Raw genomic sequence first — 18,934 nt, 5'->3', positions numbered from 1 at the left:
ATTATCCAATTTCCATCTCATCTGCATTAAAACAGTTGAATATGATACAAAAGATGACTCTATGATGATAAAAGCCACTAAGATACCTATATTATAAGGTACTTTATGGTCCATTTATACCTATTATTTCCTAAAAATGTTTTCTCTTTAGGCTTATGAATCAAAATTATTTGGTAACTTTCACATGTTTGTAAAAATGTGATAATAAATGAGTAATTGAATTATTGAATTGTTCAAGCTGAGTGATCTAGCCACGTTTACTGAATCGATCCATGGAGGTTTCAAGAAATCCTTAAGTAAGACTCAAATTAACGCTGCGTACAGGAGAGGGATGAAAAATGGTTCCGTTTCAAAACATAATTTGTTGTTGCTTCAAAACATTTCATTTACTTATAACTGTATATTTCTTAAATAATTACTTTGGGAAACAGTTTTGTTGTATAACCAAATATAGGAAATAAGGAAAAAACGTCAGTAAAAGCTCCTTAAAAACAATGAGTATGGCATGCTCTGCCTATGATAGTATATACCTATTTTACGGCTGTTTTCTCTCAAATATGTTTTTGAGACTCAATCCACTCAGAATAATTCAATCTTGCTATATTTGAGTAAAATATGATGGAATTAAAAAATGAGAGTCTATACAAGGACAGAGGTGCATATGCAGCCTGCAATTTAGGAGCAATATTACCATTGATTTTACCCTATAAATCTTTGTTGAATTGTCACTTTTCAAAATATTGTGCAGAAATTATCAATTTTTAAAATAAAGAAAAAATTGGCATGAGTAAAGTTTTACCGTGTCCAGTAATACAGTGAAAATTGCATTTAACCTTGCATTGCATATAGGATAATAAATATCACGGGAAGGAATAACAATGTCAACCGTTTTTTCATGTTAACAGACTTTAGTTACCATGTTACCTGAACTTTCCAAAATATTTTGTAGAAACAGAAAATAAAAAAAGTATAGTGCTTTTAAACACCAAAGATAGAAGTTAATGACTCAGTATTAGTTTTTTGCAATGAAAGGCAAGGGTAGTTTCCTACAATTGTCAAAACAAAGGGAATACCTTTTCGACCCCCTTTTTTTCTAGCTCACCTGGCCTAAAAGGCCAAGTGAGCTTTTCTCATCACTTGGAGTCCGGCGTCCGTCGTCGTCGTCCGTCGTCCGTCGTCAACATTTACAAAAATCTTCTCCTCTGAAAGTCCTGGGCCAAATTTAACAATACTTGGCCACAATCATCATTAGGGTATCTAGTTTAAAAAATGTGTGGCGTGACCCGGCCAACCAACCAAGATGGCCGCCTTGGCTAAAAATAGAAAATAGGGGTAACATGTCAATTTTGGCTAATAACTCAAGCATTTAGAGCAAATCTAATAAGGGGTTAAATTGTTTATCAAGTCAAGATCTAGCTACCCTGAAATTTTAAGACAAATTTGTAACAGCAATAATGATCAGCAAAGTTAGATCTACAAATCAGTCAAAATGACCAAAACGGTCAGGTATTGCACTTTATAGTCATTTTTGACCAATTACTTTTACAAAAATCTTCTCCTCTGAAACTACTGGGCCAATCTTAACAATACTTGGCAAAAATCATCATTGGTGTATATTGTTTAAAAATTGTGTGGCGTGACCCAGCCTACCAACAAAGATGGCCACCATGACTAAAACTAGAACATAAGGATAACATGTAGATTTTGGCTTATAACTCTGAAACCGAAGCATTAAGAGCAAATGTGACAGTTTTTGAATTTTTATCAAGTTAAAATCAAGCTGCCCTGACATTTTCAGACGAATCAGATAACCAGTTGTTGGGGTTGCTGCCCCTGAATTGGTAATTTTTAAGGAATTTTGCCGTTTTTTGTTATTATCTTGAATATTATTATGTATAGAGATAAACTGTGAATAGCAATAATGATCAGAAAAGTAAGATCTACAAATAAGTCAACATGACCAAAATGGTCAGTTGACCCCTTAAGACGTTATTGCCCTTTATAGTAATTTACTTCTCTGAATCTACTGGGCCAAATTTAACATTACTTGGTCACACTCATTATTGGAGTATATAATTTAAAAACTGTGTGGCTTGACACGGCCAACCAACCAAGATGGCCGCCATGGCTAAAAAAATAACATAGCGGATAAAATGTAGATTTTGGCTTATAACTCTGAAACCGAAGCATTTAGAGCAAATCTGACAAAGGGTTAAATTGTTTATCAAATTAAGATCTACCTGATCTAAAAAAAATCAGACGAATCAGATTAGCGGTTGTTGGGTTGCTGCCCCTGAATTGCTAATTTTTAAGGAAATTTTGCCGTTTTTGGTTATTATCTTGAATATTATTGTAAGATCTACAAGTAGATCAACATGAAAAAATGGTCAGGTAACCCCTTAAGGAGTAATTGCCCTTTATAGTCATTTTTTACCAATTTCTTTTACAAAAATCTTCTCCTCTGAAACTACTGGGCCAATCTTAACAATACTTGGCAAAAATCATCATTGGTGTATATTGTTTAAAAATTGTGTGGCGTGACCCAGCCTACCAACAAAGATGGCCACCATGACTAAAACTAGAACATAAGGATAACATGTAGATTTTGGCTTATAACTCTGAAACCGAAGCATTAAGAGCAAATCTGACAGTTTTTGAATTTTTATCAAGTTAACATCAAGCTGCCCTGACATTTTCAGACGAATCAGATAACCAGTTGTTGGGGTTGCTGCCCCTGAATTAGTAATTTTTAAGGAATTTTGCCGTTTTTTGTTATTATCTTGAATATTATTATGTATAGAGATAAACTGTAAATAGCAATAATGATCAGCAAAGTAAGATCTACAAATAAGTCAACATGACCAAAATGGTCAGTTGACCCCTTAAGAAGTTATTGCCGTTTATAGTAATTTATTAACCAATTTTTCATAAATTTTTGTTATCTTTTACAAAAATCTTCTCCTCTGAATCTACTGGGCCAAATTTAACAATACTTGGTCACACTCATTATTGGGGTATATAGTTTAAAAACTATGGCGTGACACGGCCAACCAACCAAGATGGCCGCCATGGCTAAAAATAGAACATAGGGGATAAAATGTAGATTTTGGACTATAACTCTGAAACCGAAGCATTTAGAGCAAATCTGACAAGGGTTTAAATTGTTTATCAAGTTATGATCTACCTGATCTAAAAAATTTCAGACGAATCAGATTAGCGGTTGTTGGGTTGCTGCCCCTGAATTGCTAATTTTTAAGGAAATTTTGCCGTTTTTGGTTATTATCTTGAATATTATTGTAAGATCTACAAATAGATCAACATGAAAAAAATGGTCAGTTGACCCCTTAAGGAGTAACAGCTCCTTACAGTCAATTTTTAACAATTTGTAAGTTTTTAACAAAATATTCTCTTCTGTAACTATTGGGCCAAGTTCATTAAAGATAAAGATAATTATAAGTAGCAAGATTATTCAGTAAAGTAAGATATACAAACACATCACCATCACCAAAACACAATTTTGTCATTAATTCATCTGTGTCTTTTGTTGAATATGCACATAGACCAAGGTCAGCGACACAGGCTCTTAAGAGCCTCTAGTTTCGTAGGAAACTGGATGGGACGTACTATATGTGATTTGGTATAACACTTAAAAAAGTCAATCGGAAGATACCATGACCTTGTCGATGAATATTTCGTATCAACATCACAAATGATACATGGCGGTCTTGAAGTATAGAGTCTATGTACTGACGTTGTTTATCATCTTATAACCGCGTTGTAGTTTTCTTTTATTTGTCTTTTTTACCTTTACTGTTTAATCCATTTTTTTTGTAATTTAGTTTATGCGTGGTTAGGTATTTATAAACCCGCCATTATGTTATTGTGCTATGGTAATATTTATATTCTTGTCTTTCCTATTTTGCAAATATGCTTTGTCTTTAGAGTGGCTATATAGCATTTTTGTTTGTCTTTGTTGAAATAGTTAGTTGTTTTAAATTTTAGAGTGATTAAGATTAATAATTTTTTGAGTTCAGTGTGACGTCCAGTTTTATTGAACAAGTACATTTTGTTTAGAGGTCAGCTGAAGCTCGGCTCCGGATGTTGGATTATCTCGATACAACCAAATTGTTAAAAGAAATGTTTGCTTTCCCAATCCTATTATCAGTCTAGTTGTCACAATTCATGTGCTGATACAATATAAATGATACATGTATGTTCATTTCATTTGATAATCAGAAAATGTTAGAATAATTAAGGAGGCTCTGTACAGCTACAGGTTCACTATTTGCACCCTTAGTCAAAGCTTTCTTAAACTCAGAAAATGTTGGCTGCAGTAGGTTTTGAATAACGATTCCTTCTCCTAATCGCATATTAGTTTTTTTTACTTTTTCTTTAAAATCAAACCTTGAGAGGAAACAAGCTTCAGTGAGGATGTTTAATTGGTTGACTTCAATTTATAAGCCTTTATATTTGAATCTCAAATCTTTGACATATATTTACACCAAGCATCGCCCAAATTATCGAAATGATAATTTAGTCATTTTCATGCATTCATACTCAGTTGTACGTATTGTACCATTCTATTTTAGCAGAAAATACGAATCACAACAGACAACGATTTCTAACCTGCACGAATCTACAGGTAAACCAATTTCATAAATAATACAATCTTTTATTAAAATAAGAACGACATAGTATATATATTCTTTAAAGTTCTATAAAAACCTCAAATAATCTAGTAAAAGAACAAACTGACAAATAAATTCATCATAGATACCAGGATTGAAATTTCATAATTTGCCCCAGACGCGAGATTCGTCTACAAACAATCATCAGCGACGCTCGAATAAAAAATGTTAAAGGCCAAATAAGTAACGTATTCGAAAACGTTGATGACCAAACATTTCATGTCAACACAGATGTCCTAACTACTGGACTGGCTAACACAAAATGCAAAAACAACACGCGGTACCGCTCCTCTGTTAAAGCAGTTTTGCTGTTAACTTTAATTTCAGAAATATTTTACAAACGTTCACTACTTAATTCTTATTACATCATAGAAATGTATTTTTGTGTCATCCAATATTACAGTATATAACAACAAGATATATAAAAGTTAAACGTAAGAAGATTTCTCTGCAAAAGAATACACGTATACATTTTTGTTTGTTTCAGGTAATCGTGAACAGCGGAATCGTGACAGGTAGGTTGTTAATATAAAAGAACAGAAACAGCTAGAATGTATGTATGTTTAAATATTTAATCTATGGTTGGACGAACGACAAGGTTAAAACGTAACAGCAAGGTTTCTAAAAATCTGGACCTTATAAATACTGACAATTCCAGTAAGTCATACTTTGAAAATTCATGAAATTTTGAAATTTGAAAAACCATAAAAGCGGGAGCTTCAGCTAGCCACAAAACAAGGTTTAACCCACCATTTTTTTTAAATGTCCTGAACCAATTACAGAATGACAATAAACAGAACCGTTAAATGCCTTTCGGCGGCAAATAATTTCTTATAGATCTACGTCATTTTGGTATCTGGAGGATAGTTGTATCATCATCAATTCTGTCCGATTTAACAATTTCATAAGGTTAAAATATTACGCTAAAATGTAATCTCATTATTTTTCATTTTTTAGAGAAATGGCTCTTAATGTTTTTTTCATAAACCGTTTATATTTCGCAAATTTTATTAAGCGTATACAATGGAGCAAGATATGCTTATCTTTCTTTGGGAACAAGACATCACGTCCGGGATATATAATTTGTTTAAAAACAGCCCCAAAAATGGTAGATCTATAGATGTTTGCAAGCACATTTTTTTCCTTCACTGACCGGGATTCGAACTCATGCCGCTGACATATCGTGGCACCAACTCGCATTGCACTATGCCCCGCGCGTTAGACCATTCGTCCACGAAGGTTTGAAAGAATTCCATATTTCGGTGACTGGGTGATACCTTTCCTTGTCAGTTTTTATCTAGCATCGTAACACAAAAATCTATATCAAAGTTTTAAATTTTAGCAACAATCTAACGTCGCAAAAAACAATGGACAGTACCATTTTCAATTTAGCTATAAGTAAGAGAATACAAACAAAAAATCGACATAAAAAATGCATATCCAGTAAATTTGGTTGATGTTTTTGATTTTCAGAGTTTATTATGGATTGGATCCTAATCAAAAAGAGGAGGTGCGTGTTTATAACATACCACGAGAAGATGACGACAACAATCATTATATGACGATACCTGGAGATCTACATAATACTTACTTTCAACCGATCAGCGAAAACTAGTAGAAGGCCTGATGTTTTGAATGAAAAGTCATGAGATTCGACATTTTGTAGATGTATACTTGGTAGTTTGTGATACTCTAATGAAAGACATTGTGAGCTTTGGTTCTTTGACACCTACCTAATGAGATAATACTTTGCAAGAGCTGCAATTTAACATGTTGAATTTGTTTATCTTTATATATTTATATCAATTGGTCCGTGAAATACATATTATTTTTTTCATGAGCCATTCGTTTCAAAGCCTTTTTTTCATATATTGCATATGCTGTAATGTAGATATTTAAGTAATGTTTGTAAATCAAAAGTATAAATTTCCTGCATACTTAAATTTCTGTGTATACATATTTATGACTTAGAAGTTAGAAATGATGATATCCATTCAGTCTTCTTTAAAAGTATCGTCAAGGTTAGAACAGACCACAAAATCGCGATAAAACTGAAAACTGATGTTTTTTACTTTCATTCTTCATTACTGTATTATTTCCATCTTTATCAAGTTTAAGTAAACATTTATTTGAAACATGTCATATAACATATTAAAGTGCATTTATCGGAACTAAAAACACAATCACAGTATGGTATAATTATCATATTTCATATTTCATATTTCAAGTACAGTAACTTCTTTACAATTTTAAACTTATAATTTTAACTGGAAAAATAAAGAACTACTCTTTTGACACAAACTTACCACTAAGATTTTATTATTTCGAACACTTAATTAGGTTTGAAGTTGTCATTTCATTTCATGTACGGTTAAATTTCAAATTAGAATTGATGGTATAAGTATCGAAATGAAACACTGCTAAAATAATTATTTGAAAGATAAAAGTTCTTCGGGAAAAAAATCAAACTATAAGCATTATTAGTTTGAGTCAAACAGATTTCCGAGACAGTACCAAATACAAAACAGGTAAATTTTCGTATATTTTTGTATCGGAAACATGAATACCCCCACGACACTATATAAACAGGAAATCCTGAATTATCATTGGTTTGTTGGATTTTCGTACGTTAATTCAACCTATATTTTCAAAAAGGATAAGACTCAAAACGGGTTTTAGGTTACATGTGCAAACCAACGCGGGACACCTGTGGAGTAACATCTTCTTAACTTACCGGAGCATCTCCGATCACCTTTGGTAATTGGTAGGGTTGTTATCGCTTAATATTTTGTTTTCTATGATGTGTTTTCAATACTGTTGTTTGTCTGGTGTTTTCAAAGTCTTCTATAACAGTTATTTCATTTGATAAACATCGCATTGTTATTACAGTCGCACAGAATTCCATTATATTGAGACTAATGTTTGAAAAAAACCCAATAGGAAAAATGTCGAAAATAGGTGTACAGTACTCAACGTTGTGTTATAATCTTAGTCACTATAAAAACAAAGAAAAAACCAAAATGTATGATATACAAAGCACATTGATATAAACGAAAGTCAATAATACGAAAATTGACTATAGCAAAATAACACAATGACGGAATTAAAAACAACGAGGCAAGACAAAAGTATATTACCAAAATAAAAATGGACTAAACTGTGTAGGTTGATAATCCATAAGGACAAATAAAAGATCACTACAACACATAATTAAGAGTATGGACAACATCAGTACATAACATCTAAACTTCATGTATTATTTGTGAAGTTGATACAGAGTATTCATCAACAAGGCCTTGATATCTTCGGATATACTTTACGAAAAATGATGACATGTTCTTTGACATAACACTGGTTGTTAAATTTTCTGCTCAGACACGGTTCTGAGTAGCAGCTGTCAGCTATTGAATACATAATGAGTTGGGGAATTTAAATATGCAAATGATATGCAAGTGAAGTTGGCATACTGAACATTACGATGTGTTGGAAATTGGTATTCTCTAAATTTTAAAATCGTCTCCTTGTCGTAGATTCTGGTGCTAAGATGGCCGCTAATATCAAGTTCGTGGAATAAGTCTAAAATGAGTCGAAGGAATATGTGCCTGTTTTTCTTTAATTTCTAGTTCTGAAGTATATATAAATGAAACTCGATAAGACAATAACGTTGAATTTTTAATGGAAATAACACCATGAATACATCTCAATGGGAAATTTGATGAGTGGGCCTCCTTGGACTACTTGTTTGGACTGTAACTATTGGATAGTTTTCTGCAAAGTTATTGTTCCATCATGAACACTAAATCATTATTTTAGTAACTTGCATATGAACTCACAAACGTGTTGTTAGGTAGAAACTATAAACATCAATGTTTGACTTTTAAACATTATATATAATTAAAAACATAGATGATTATTCATAGGAGTTATTGACATTAAGTGATAATTTTTGTGTATGTACTTATTTAGTGTGTCTGTTTGTTAAAACATGTACCAAGTATATGATATGTAGAAACTGGATACACAATGAATGAAAAAATAAGGCTCAGCTATACAGGATTTACAAACAATGGTTTGATACATTTCTGACTAAATTATTTATCGAGCATTACAGATGGTGAGCGGAATTAGAGCAAAACGATAATATTTTGGACATGAATTATCATAGATTGTCAGATGATTTTTTTGTATCGCCAACAAGAAAACCACCAATTACACAAAACATCAAACAACTGGACGACGACAGCAAATTGAGAAGCTGAACAGCATCTTCGGATAAAATCTTTTATCCCACTCTTTTTTCAAAGCATTTCACACCTAAACAATGGATTGCACAATAGCATTACGCCAATGCTTCAAAATGTTACTTAATTTCAAAAAAATAACCTGAATATGACTGAGGACATTTTTGGCTGTATGTTGATATAGTTATCAAAAGTACCAGGATTATAATTTTATACGCCAGACGCGCGTTTCGTCTACATAAGACTCATCAGTGACGCTCAGATCAAAATAGTTAAAAAGCAAAACAAATACAAAGTTGAAGAGCATTGAGGACCCAAAATTCCACAATAAACATAGAAAGGCATCTCATACTCTAACATGTTTACAGAAAAAAGTAAAATCACAAAAATACTGAACTCAGAGGAAAATCAATTTGGAAAGTCCATAATCACATGGCAAAATCAAAAAACAAAACGCATCAAAAACGAATGGACAAGAACTGTCATATTCCTGACTTGGTACAGGCATTTTCAAATGAAGAAAATGGTGGATTAAACCTGGTTCTATAGCGCTAACCCTCTCACTTTAAGAGGTGAAACAGATAATTTAGAGGACCATACCAGGATTAAAAATGTACAATCAAACAAGCGATTACATACATCATTTATATATGACAAACCACATAGACTTAAATTTCATAAGGTATCTATAGCAATTAGAAAAATCTTGAGAAGTGGATAACCAATTTTCAAAACTCGTACATGGATTCAGAAAATGAAATGAGATTTTGTTTGCAACATTTTGTGCATTTACGGACTTTGTAATGTGTTTTCTGTAGCGATACCTTGTTTATAAAAAAAAGAAAATTTGATATCACTTCAAATAAGACAACTCTCCACAAGAGCCCAAACGACACAGAAATTACAACTATAGGTGACCATACGGCCTTAAACATTGAACAAAGCTAATACCGCATAGTCAGCTATAAAAGACCCCAAATTGTTTCTTTGAAGGACCTGACATATCATATATAGTCTCTTTTTAATTTGTCATCACCGATTCTAGTAAGAAGGCATGTTATACATTGACTATGTGTGTGAATATTTTCCTTGTTTAAGACCGAAAGTTCACATCTAAAACAATTAGTTAAGTTTGGTCCCGAGTATTAAGTCAATTTTCATTAAACATTATAAATCATGTAAATGTTGCAGCACACACAATAAATGGAAAAAGAACTTCAAATAGTTCAAAAGAAGACTATTTAGCCAAAGAAAGTATTCAAGCCAGAAAAAACAATATTCGAATAATTACGTTAACAGATCATTCTTTGCGAATTATGCACTTTGCGTTTACGGCCTAAACTTCGCATGAAATTGACGAATTTTCATTGAACTTTCGTTGAAAATCAAAATGTGTGCTCTTCGTGTGTTTTTGTACGTTTATTTTCTCTTTATCGATAAAAAAATTATTTTCTGTCTCGTCATTATTTTAGCATTGATTCATTCCGAAAGAAAGTCAATAAATCATATTTGAATTTTAAGCTTGCGATTCGTACTTTATTTGGCCTTTTTTTGTTTTTGTTTACTTTTTTGGATTCGAGCGTCACTGATGAGTCTTTGAAGACGAAACGCGCGTCTGGCGTATATACCAAATTTAGTCCTAGTATCTATGATGAGTTATTTAGATTTAATGACAAGTTCAATCTTTTTGACTATAAAAGGATATTTAAGCATATAGTGATGAGCTCGTGCAAAATGCAGGCATCTCTGTAGTGGTTAGCTTGTGTAAAAGAAGAAGTAGCTCTTTATGTTGTAGTTATAATTGTTAGTACTAAATTTCAAAAGTTAGTGTATCAATTATTCTTTAATTGTAGAATTTCTACCATACTATAACAAGTTCAGGAAAAGCATTTCAATTTAGTCACATCAAATGTGCAAAGAAACGACAATAGAATAATATCTTGTATTTATATTTAAGATCAATGCACTTACGTATATTAAACTACATTTTGTATAAAAACTTATTAAAGATTGATAACGATGTACATGATGCAGTAAATGAACAAAGAATGTTCGAAAATTATTCAGTTTTATATTGATATCGTGTTTGTTCTAAGCCTTGGCATTGCGAATAAAGAAGAATGAATTTACACACTCGTTCCTTATAAAAGTATTTAAGCACACTATTTAAATTATGCAGGGCAAATATGTTAAACTATCTATTTACAAAATCATTTCCTTTTCAATCCTTGAAAATAAGTTTTGACAAGAGATTAAGAACATTTATGTATGATTTGAACGTTGTCCTGTAGGTTTTTTTCTCAAAGACATATACATCAAACGAAGCTTATAAATATGCGAACATGAATCTTGTAAATCTTCTCTTGGTTAAATTTAGAACAATAAATAAACCTGAACACAAAGTCAAAAGTAAATTCACAAAAAACCTGAGCTTCGAGGAAAATTCGAATGGAAAGTCCCTAATAAAATGGCAAAATCAAAAGCTCAAACACATCAAATGAATGTATAGCAACTGTCATATTCTTGACTTGATACAGACAAGAGATAAGTTATTAAACAGTGAAATTCGAGAAACACTTCAAATTATTCCCGTCCTAAAGATATTCATATCCATTTTTATCGTCAATAAAGCATCCCATTATTCCATTCAACCATACTTCAAACTACTTGGTTAGTTTGAATTACGTCTATTGTTCTGAGCATATGTAAGTGTATTCTCAAAACTTAATTTTGTTCGAAAAAACTAATTTTTAACCAGTATAAGAAAGATCATTGGACAAAGACAAACACATAAAAATGATCAAATTAAAAAAATTGAAACTCTTGCAAAGATTCATATTGTTGAATATGAATACCAGAACGATTGCTGATAAGTTATATAGTATTACACACTAAAAATATACATGTAAAACTGTTTTGGAAATCTATTTACTTTTATTTTCAAATAACAACAAAACGCTGTTTCAAATATTTATGTTCAATTTCATTTATCCCAGACACTACGTTGTTGATATCCTAGAATTTCCGCTCACTGGTAGAAAGTAAGAATGACTTAGGTCTGAAGTTCTATATGTCGTCGTTAAATAATTGTTGTGTAGATCTGCGGATCTATGTGTTGGCGTTAAATAATTGCTATTGCGATATCGATGGTCTTGTGGTATGTCATAAACATGGCTCTGTCCTCTATTTCCATTAAATTCATTATAAACTCTGAGGATGACAAAAATTTAAACACGAATTAGTAGATACATGTTCCATCAATCACTGAGGTTATAATCAAATTACGAGTATATTCAAAAGCTAGTCCTGGTATCTATGATGATTTTATTAGTAACACACACATGCTTTATTGTAAGCACTGTACATTGAATTCATTTATAAATTGTTAGAAACGAAAGTGTCTACTCGATAAGGCAAAATTGACGTAAGATGGATTTGGTTATTTTACATGTAAATTTTTGTTGTTGTTTCGATTCTTTGTCGTATTTTGCTTTTTTATATTCGGACTTGGGCGTTCCTACTAAATATAATTCCAAAAAGCGTATCGTACGCATTGAATTATTTATAGTTATTTTCATTGTTCAAATGTCAATATATTCGAAATCCTTAGATGTCAAATTACTATGGAGGAGAATACGTTACTTAGCTCATGCATATTGATTTATATTTCTTCATTACATATTTTGTTTCGGGTTTTCTAGTTTTGTGTATCTAACTCATGAAACGAATATCGTTTTTAGTGCATTTGGTAATCTTTAAAAATCTTACAAAGCAAGAGAAGTAAAAACTAATTATCAATTGTTTTACCCGAAGTTATAGATTTAATTAACTACTTCCAATGAACATATTTTTGTATTTGTAAATCTAGCCAAACCATGCCACATTAACGGTGTTGTATCAACGTGACAATATACGACTAGAAATTTTGTCTTGCCACAGATCACCTTCAAATAGTGATGATGGTTTTACTCGTATTTAACAAAAAGGTCTCCAAAAACGAGAATGAACATTTAACCGTTATACAAAAAAAAAAAAATCACCAAAAAACTGAACTCTGAGGAAAATTCAAATTGGAAAGTCCCTTATCAAATGGCGAAATCATAAGCCCAATCACATCAAACGAATGGATAACAACTGTCATATTCCTGACTTGGTACGGTCGGCGGAATAAGCCTGGTGTAAATCTAGATAAACCTATCACTAGTACGACAGTCGCATCAAATTACATTATAAAAAACGATGTTAACACAAACAGTTATAATAGATAAAAATGTCAAAATAGGGGAACAGCAGTCAACACTGTGGTGCAGCCCCAATCACTATAAACACAAACAAATATGCAACAAAGAAGCACAACAAATACAAAATTCAAATAAACCAAGCATAATAGTAAAAATTAAAGACAGGAATAAACAAATTTACCGTAGCACAATAGGACATTGACGGGATGTATTAGTACAGAGCCACAAACATCCTTCTAGCTATATTACTATCTTTTGTAAAATAAACTTACCTGTCACGATTCCGATTTCGAGGTTGATGATTACCTGTAAACAAAACCTTTAATCGTATACAACTTTTCTAGAGAATTAACATTGTTTTCAAATGTATCTTGGTATGCACTTTTTGTCAAAGGCGAACAAAAGTATGTACGCATAATGACATACCCCCAACAAATAGTGTACTTAGTTCATTTGTTTTTCTCGTTTTTCGTTTTTTATATACATTTGACTGTTGGTTCCTGTTTGAATTTGATGAATTACTGGAAAAAATAATAGCTCAAACACATCAGACTAATATATAACAACTGTTTTACTCCTTAATGGGGACCGAAATTTTCTATGTAGAAAATGGTAGATTAAACCTGATTGTATAGCTAACTTTACCTCTCACACGTTAGCCAGGGCCATAAAAATTGCATTGTATTGACAACAATATGTGATTGAAACAAATGACATAATATGTATAAATATCAAAATCGAGGTTTAAGGTTTGAATTAAATAAACATTACCGTTTCTGTTGTTACAAAGTACTGCTATCACTATTATAAAGATCAGTAAAAATGCCACCAAGCCAATCACGGCGTATATTGTAATGTTCTTATCTTCTTTATCTAAAAAAATAAGCATTTAGTTTTACGGCAGTAACCATGGTAACTGTAGTTAAAAGTTATCAAAACACTAGGGTAAAAACTTGGAACACACAATAAATGTTAGTCCTATTCAATCGTAAAGTCAACTGGAAAGTCTGAATCTGAAACTAGTTTGTAAAAGTTTTCTTGTTGTCGATGCAGGATTTTTTATAATAAATGTCTTGTGTTAATAGATATAGGAAGATGTGGTGTGAGTGCCAATGAGACAACTCTCCTTCCAAATAACAATTTGAAAAGTAAACCATTATAGGTTAAAGTACGGCCTTCAACACGGAGCCTTGGCTCACACCGAACAACAAGCTATAAAGGGCCCCAAAATTACTAGTGTAAAAACCATTCAAACGGGAAAACCAACGGTATAATCTATATAAACAAACCGAGAAACGAGAAACACGTATATATTACATAAACAAACTACTGTACATCAGATTCCTGACTTAGGACAGGTGCAAACATAAATCCATATAATATAATACATTTGATGATTTTTACATGTAAATATGATCTACAAAACTGTCCAAACATAAACTAATAAGATCTATTTGACGACGATGTTTTTTTCTTAAAATCTCCTGTACCAAGTTGGGAAAACGGCAGTTGTTATCTCATAGTTCGTTTCTGAGTGTGTTACATTGCAGTTAGTTATTTCTGTTGAACCTCAGTGTCTCTGTTGTTTGTTGTTTTCCTTTTATGTTTGAAGTGTTTCCCTCGGTTTTAGTATTTAACCCGGATTTGTTTCCTCTCAATTGATTTATGACTTTCGAACAGCAGTATACTACTGTTGCTTTTACTTAAGTGGATAAGTAAATACAGTTACTGAAAGAATGCACATGACTTATGAAAACCAAGCAAATAATGCATTTATTATGGCAATGAAATGGACAGTAACGAACCGCGAGTAATATAAAAGAGAGGAAAATATAACAGAGGGACGGTCAAACTCATAGATCGAAAAAAAAAAAATGACAACGCCATAGATAAAAAAAAAATAGACGAACAGATATATAATAGTTCGAAAGTGACAATATCGAAAACTAAAGACTAAACAACATGAACTCCACTTAAACCTGGGTATGATCTCAGGTGTTCCGAAAGGGTAGGCAGATTCTGCTAACTACACATGTTGCATCCATCGTGCTGATAATGTTATTACACACCCGGTATATACAAGTACATGAATAGATTCGCCTTCCTTAAGGTTTACATGCTAGTTTTGAAATGTGAACATGTCTTGGAAGTCAATTTTTTGCTGTTTTTTTTAATTAAAATTAATGCTTTTCTAATTATAAACAGCATCCCAACGTGTGTCTCATTTCGGGGCATTTTAAAGAAGGCTTTGCGATGCCCTGAAGTTGTTTTCAGCGATGTAATTAGGTCTCTTATAGTCTCATCTTTTTATTTATGTTAGTTATCTTGAATGCCAAGAACCAAATATATAATAGATTCAGAGTGTATTATCACATAGCTTTTATTAGTTGTTCAAGACAACATACGAAACACTAACTTCAGTATCAAAAATACAATACCTTCAATTGTTAACTGCAAGCACACTGATTGGGGTACTTTGCTATTGAGTAGATGATTAACATCACAACAAAGAGTTTGTCCACTTTTGTCAGATAATGGAACCACCTCTAATGTTCCAGTTACTGTATAACTTCTATCAATAACATCATAAGACTGCACAACAACAAACTCGTTAGTGTAATATCGGTCCTGGATTCTAATGGAAATGGTTGGAGCAGGATAACCATTCAATGATGAACAAGTCCATGTTCCTGAGGAACCAGAGATCAGGTTTGTAGGTCCGGTCAGTATTGGGGCCTTTGATGTAACTTAAATGACACGAACATGGAATCTTATAATATCTTTACACATAAGATGTGACGGTATAAATGAGTATCAGTTCAAGTGATTATAACGGTAAGAAATATGACAACGTGATCTTACAGTCCCAACCAGACATGTTTTTGATCTAGTAAACAGATTCAAATAATGGTAAGAGACACATGCTGCTTAAATCATTTGAACCTTTATAATAGCAAGACCATATATATAGGGTTATTGCTCTTGTTATGCATGCACTAGACTTCCAGGAATTCACACTTATTTAAAATATTACAATTAAGAATAAAACACAATTGGTGTTATGACGTTTTATGCGAATATTATGGTATTTTAAATTTTAAAACATGTCGTAGTAAGTTGAAACACGAATTCGGGGTCCAGAACGAATAACATAGAACTGTTGATTTCAGCTGTTCTTAATCACAACTCTTCTAGAACGGGTTATTTTGTGAAGGCAACACAAAGCATTTAGTGAGAGTAGAGTATCAGTTTTGATATATAAGATGACTTTTCTTAGTTTTATTTGTCTTTACCGGAACAAAAGCAACTAAAGTGTAAGGTTGATCGCCAAAATTTTACAACATAACGGAACTAGAAACAACTGTCGTACAATTATAAGGTTAATCTATCTGTAAAAACAAGGTTAAAAGCACCATTTGTAAAAATAGCCCGTACGAATTCAAGAATATGAAAGTTGTTATTTCACTTGTCCTTTTATTGGACTTCCTTTTAACATGCCTTTGAATTAGGTATTTTTGTTTTACCTTTTCTAATGGCAATCATCTTGCCATTAATAAAAATAGATAAAAGTGATAAAGTCTTGATAAAGTATTTTAATTTTCGGAAGTTATAATCGTAATGTTGCTTAAACTTTTTGAATGATTTTGTATGTCATCAGTTTTGGAGATTCATAAAGCTCTGTATTAGGGGACAACAGCGCACCTGTATCGATATGTTTTAATTGTAGCAATTGAATATGCTTGCACAACAAATTTAGTGTGTTGTTAAACGTTCTTCTTTTAATATGTTTGATATACTCAAAGCTTTATATACAAATGTACGTACAATATACTTCAATATATGTTGTCGTTGCAAGTGGCTTATTCAATACGCCGTTACCCGCCTGACATTCAAACACTGCGAGGTGGTCTTCCAAACCAGCAGTAAAAGTTAAAGTTGATGTTGTTACGCCATTGTTCGTAGATCTACTTATACCATATGTAATGACATTGTCATTTCTCAGCCAATTTAATGTAGGTAAAGGATTTCCTCCTGTAGAACTGCATATTATTCTTATAGTATCTCCTAAGTGATATTGATGTGAACCTGTTATTTCTGGTTGACCTGGAGGGTTGATGGAAGCTATTAAAGAGAACAAAATAGTTGCTGAAATAACAAATTTTCTATAGACATGTTAAAGGTGAAATGTTACGTATAAAATATTATGAAATCAAATAAAATAACAAAAACAAAAAAATACCGAACTCCGACTAAAATTCAAAACAGAAGTCCTAAACAAATGAATAACAACTGTCTGTCCTATTTCCGACTTGTCACAGACATTGTCTTATGACAAAAAACGGTCGAGAAACCTGGTTTGATAGCTAGATAAATCTCTCACTTTTACCCAATTGATTTAGCAAATATTTTTAATCCCATTTCATATATAGTTAATGTTTCTGGTAAAACTGTTGTTTATTAATATTTTTTACATAAAAACATTTTTGATGTAAGTTACAATACATACGTTTAAGTGTGAGATATGTCGTCTTTACTAGTGGTCTTCTAAGGAACCCATTATCGACCTGACATTCATATACCTCATTGTTATCATTGGTAGTTGTTGTAAAAGTCAATGTTGTTGTTGTTAAATTACCACTGGTAGATGTATTAGTACCAGACGTAATTACAATATCATCTTTCAACCATATTACTGATGGTGGGGGGTTTCCGCCGGTAGAACTGCATGAAAGAATAACAGTTTGTTCTATCTGAAATTCTACATGACTACTTGTTTCCGGTTCACCTGGAGCTATCCTGACGGATGCTAAAAATATCAATGAGTCTTGTTAGAACCTATTATCAACAATTTAACAACACACTAGTTATTTTAAATGTAGGCCGTGTTGACATTGAGCTAAACTCTATGTGTTTTAAGTGTAAGATACAACTAATCAGAACTCTATACTCTATTACATTCCCATTGATAAGAATCAAGTGGAGCATGTAGCTGGAAGCAGGTTTTCACTTCACGAATTCGATAAGCAATGTAATCTTTGTTTTGGGTTAAGTGTTCACAAAACTAGAAAATAAAGAACGTGTGATCTATAGTCAATACTTTTAGGAAGTTACATACATTAGAACAAAAAATGAACTTACATATATTCAATAAATCAATTAAAGTAATAATATGACAAAAACTCAAAAGTTGTTCTTCTAAATCGGGTTGAATTCAATTTAAACATCAGCATTTAAGTGGGAGGTCTTTTTTCGGCTGATAGAGTTTTATATATACTCAACGAATGATAGACTGATTATATAAGCGCGACACATATTTTCAATTATTGTACACGACTATTTCGGTTCAAATTTTTCTTTTGTCCGTTTAAGCGATGACAGCTAAGGGTTTGTGGAATCAAATATGAAAGATAGATTTTATATCTGCTTTTAAAGATATACAATTTTAATAAGAAGAACATATTTTTTATAAAGTCACTAATTTTGTTTGATGCATTGTCATCAGACCTGGTAAAATCCTGATTTAAAATATTATATTGAAAAAGGGGTCATATCCTATAAAATTGTGGTTTTATAGCTAGTTAACTCTCTCACTTGTATGACAGTCGCATTAAATAAAATTATATGGACAGCGATGTGTGAACAACACAAACAGACATAAAAGGGAAGATTGTCAAAATAAAGTTTCTACTTTTCGAGACATGAAAGTATATAAAACCATAAATACGAAAATGAGAAATGAAAGTATTAGCAGCTTACTTTCTAG

The 18,934-nt window shown here is 32.0% G+C and overlaps 1 protein-coding gene across 1 annotated transcript; it reads right to left on the bottom strand.

Moving 5' to 3' along the window:
- Positions 1-11,895: 11,895 nt before the first annotated feature.
- LOC134694427 (nephrin-like) lies at positions 11,896-18,156 on the bottom strand. The gene is made up of 7 exons (XM_063555436.1): positions 18,099-18,156; positions 17,678-17,977; positions 16,996-17,292; positions 15,609-15,917; positions 13,942-14,043; positions 13,443-13,476; positions 11,896-12,139 (listed from the first exon to the last, which is right to left on the bottom strand). The coding sequence occupies exons 1-7, from the start codon at positions 18,154-18,156 to the stop codon at positions 11,929-11,931; spliced, it is 1,311 nt and encodes a 436-aa protein (XP_063411506.1). The 3' UTR covers positions 11,896-11,928.
- Between the last annotated feature and the right edge of the window lie 778 nt (positions 18,157-18,934).

This window comes from Mytilus trossulus, chromosome 13 (assembly GCF_036588685.1).
Source record: "Mytilus trossulus isolate FHL-02 chromosome 13, PNRI_Mtr1.1.1.hap1, whole genome shotgun sequence".
Lineage (NCBI taxonomy): Eukaryota > Metazoa > Mollusca > Bivalvia > Mytilida > Mytilidae > Mytilus > Mytilus trossulus.
Note: the sequence above shows the minus strand (reverse complement) of the source record. Positions and strands in the feature narration are given on the sequence as shown.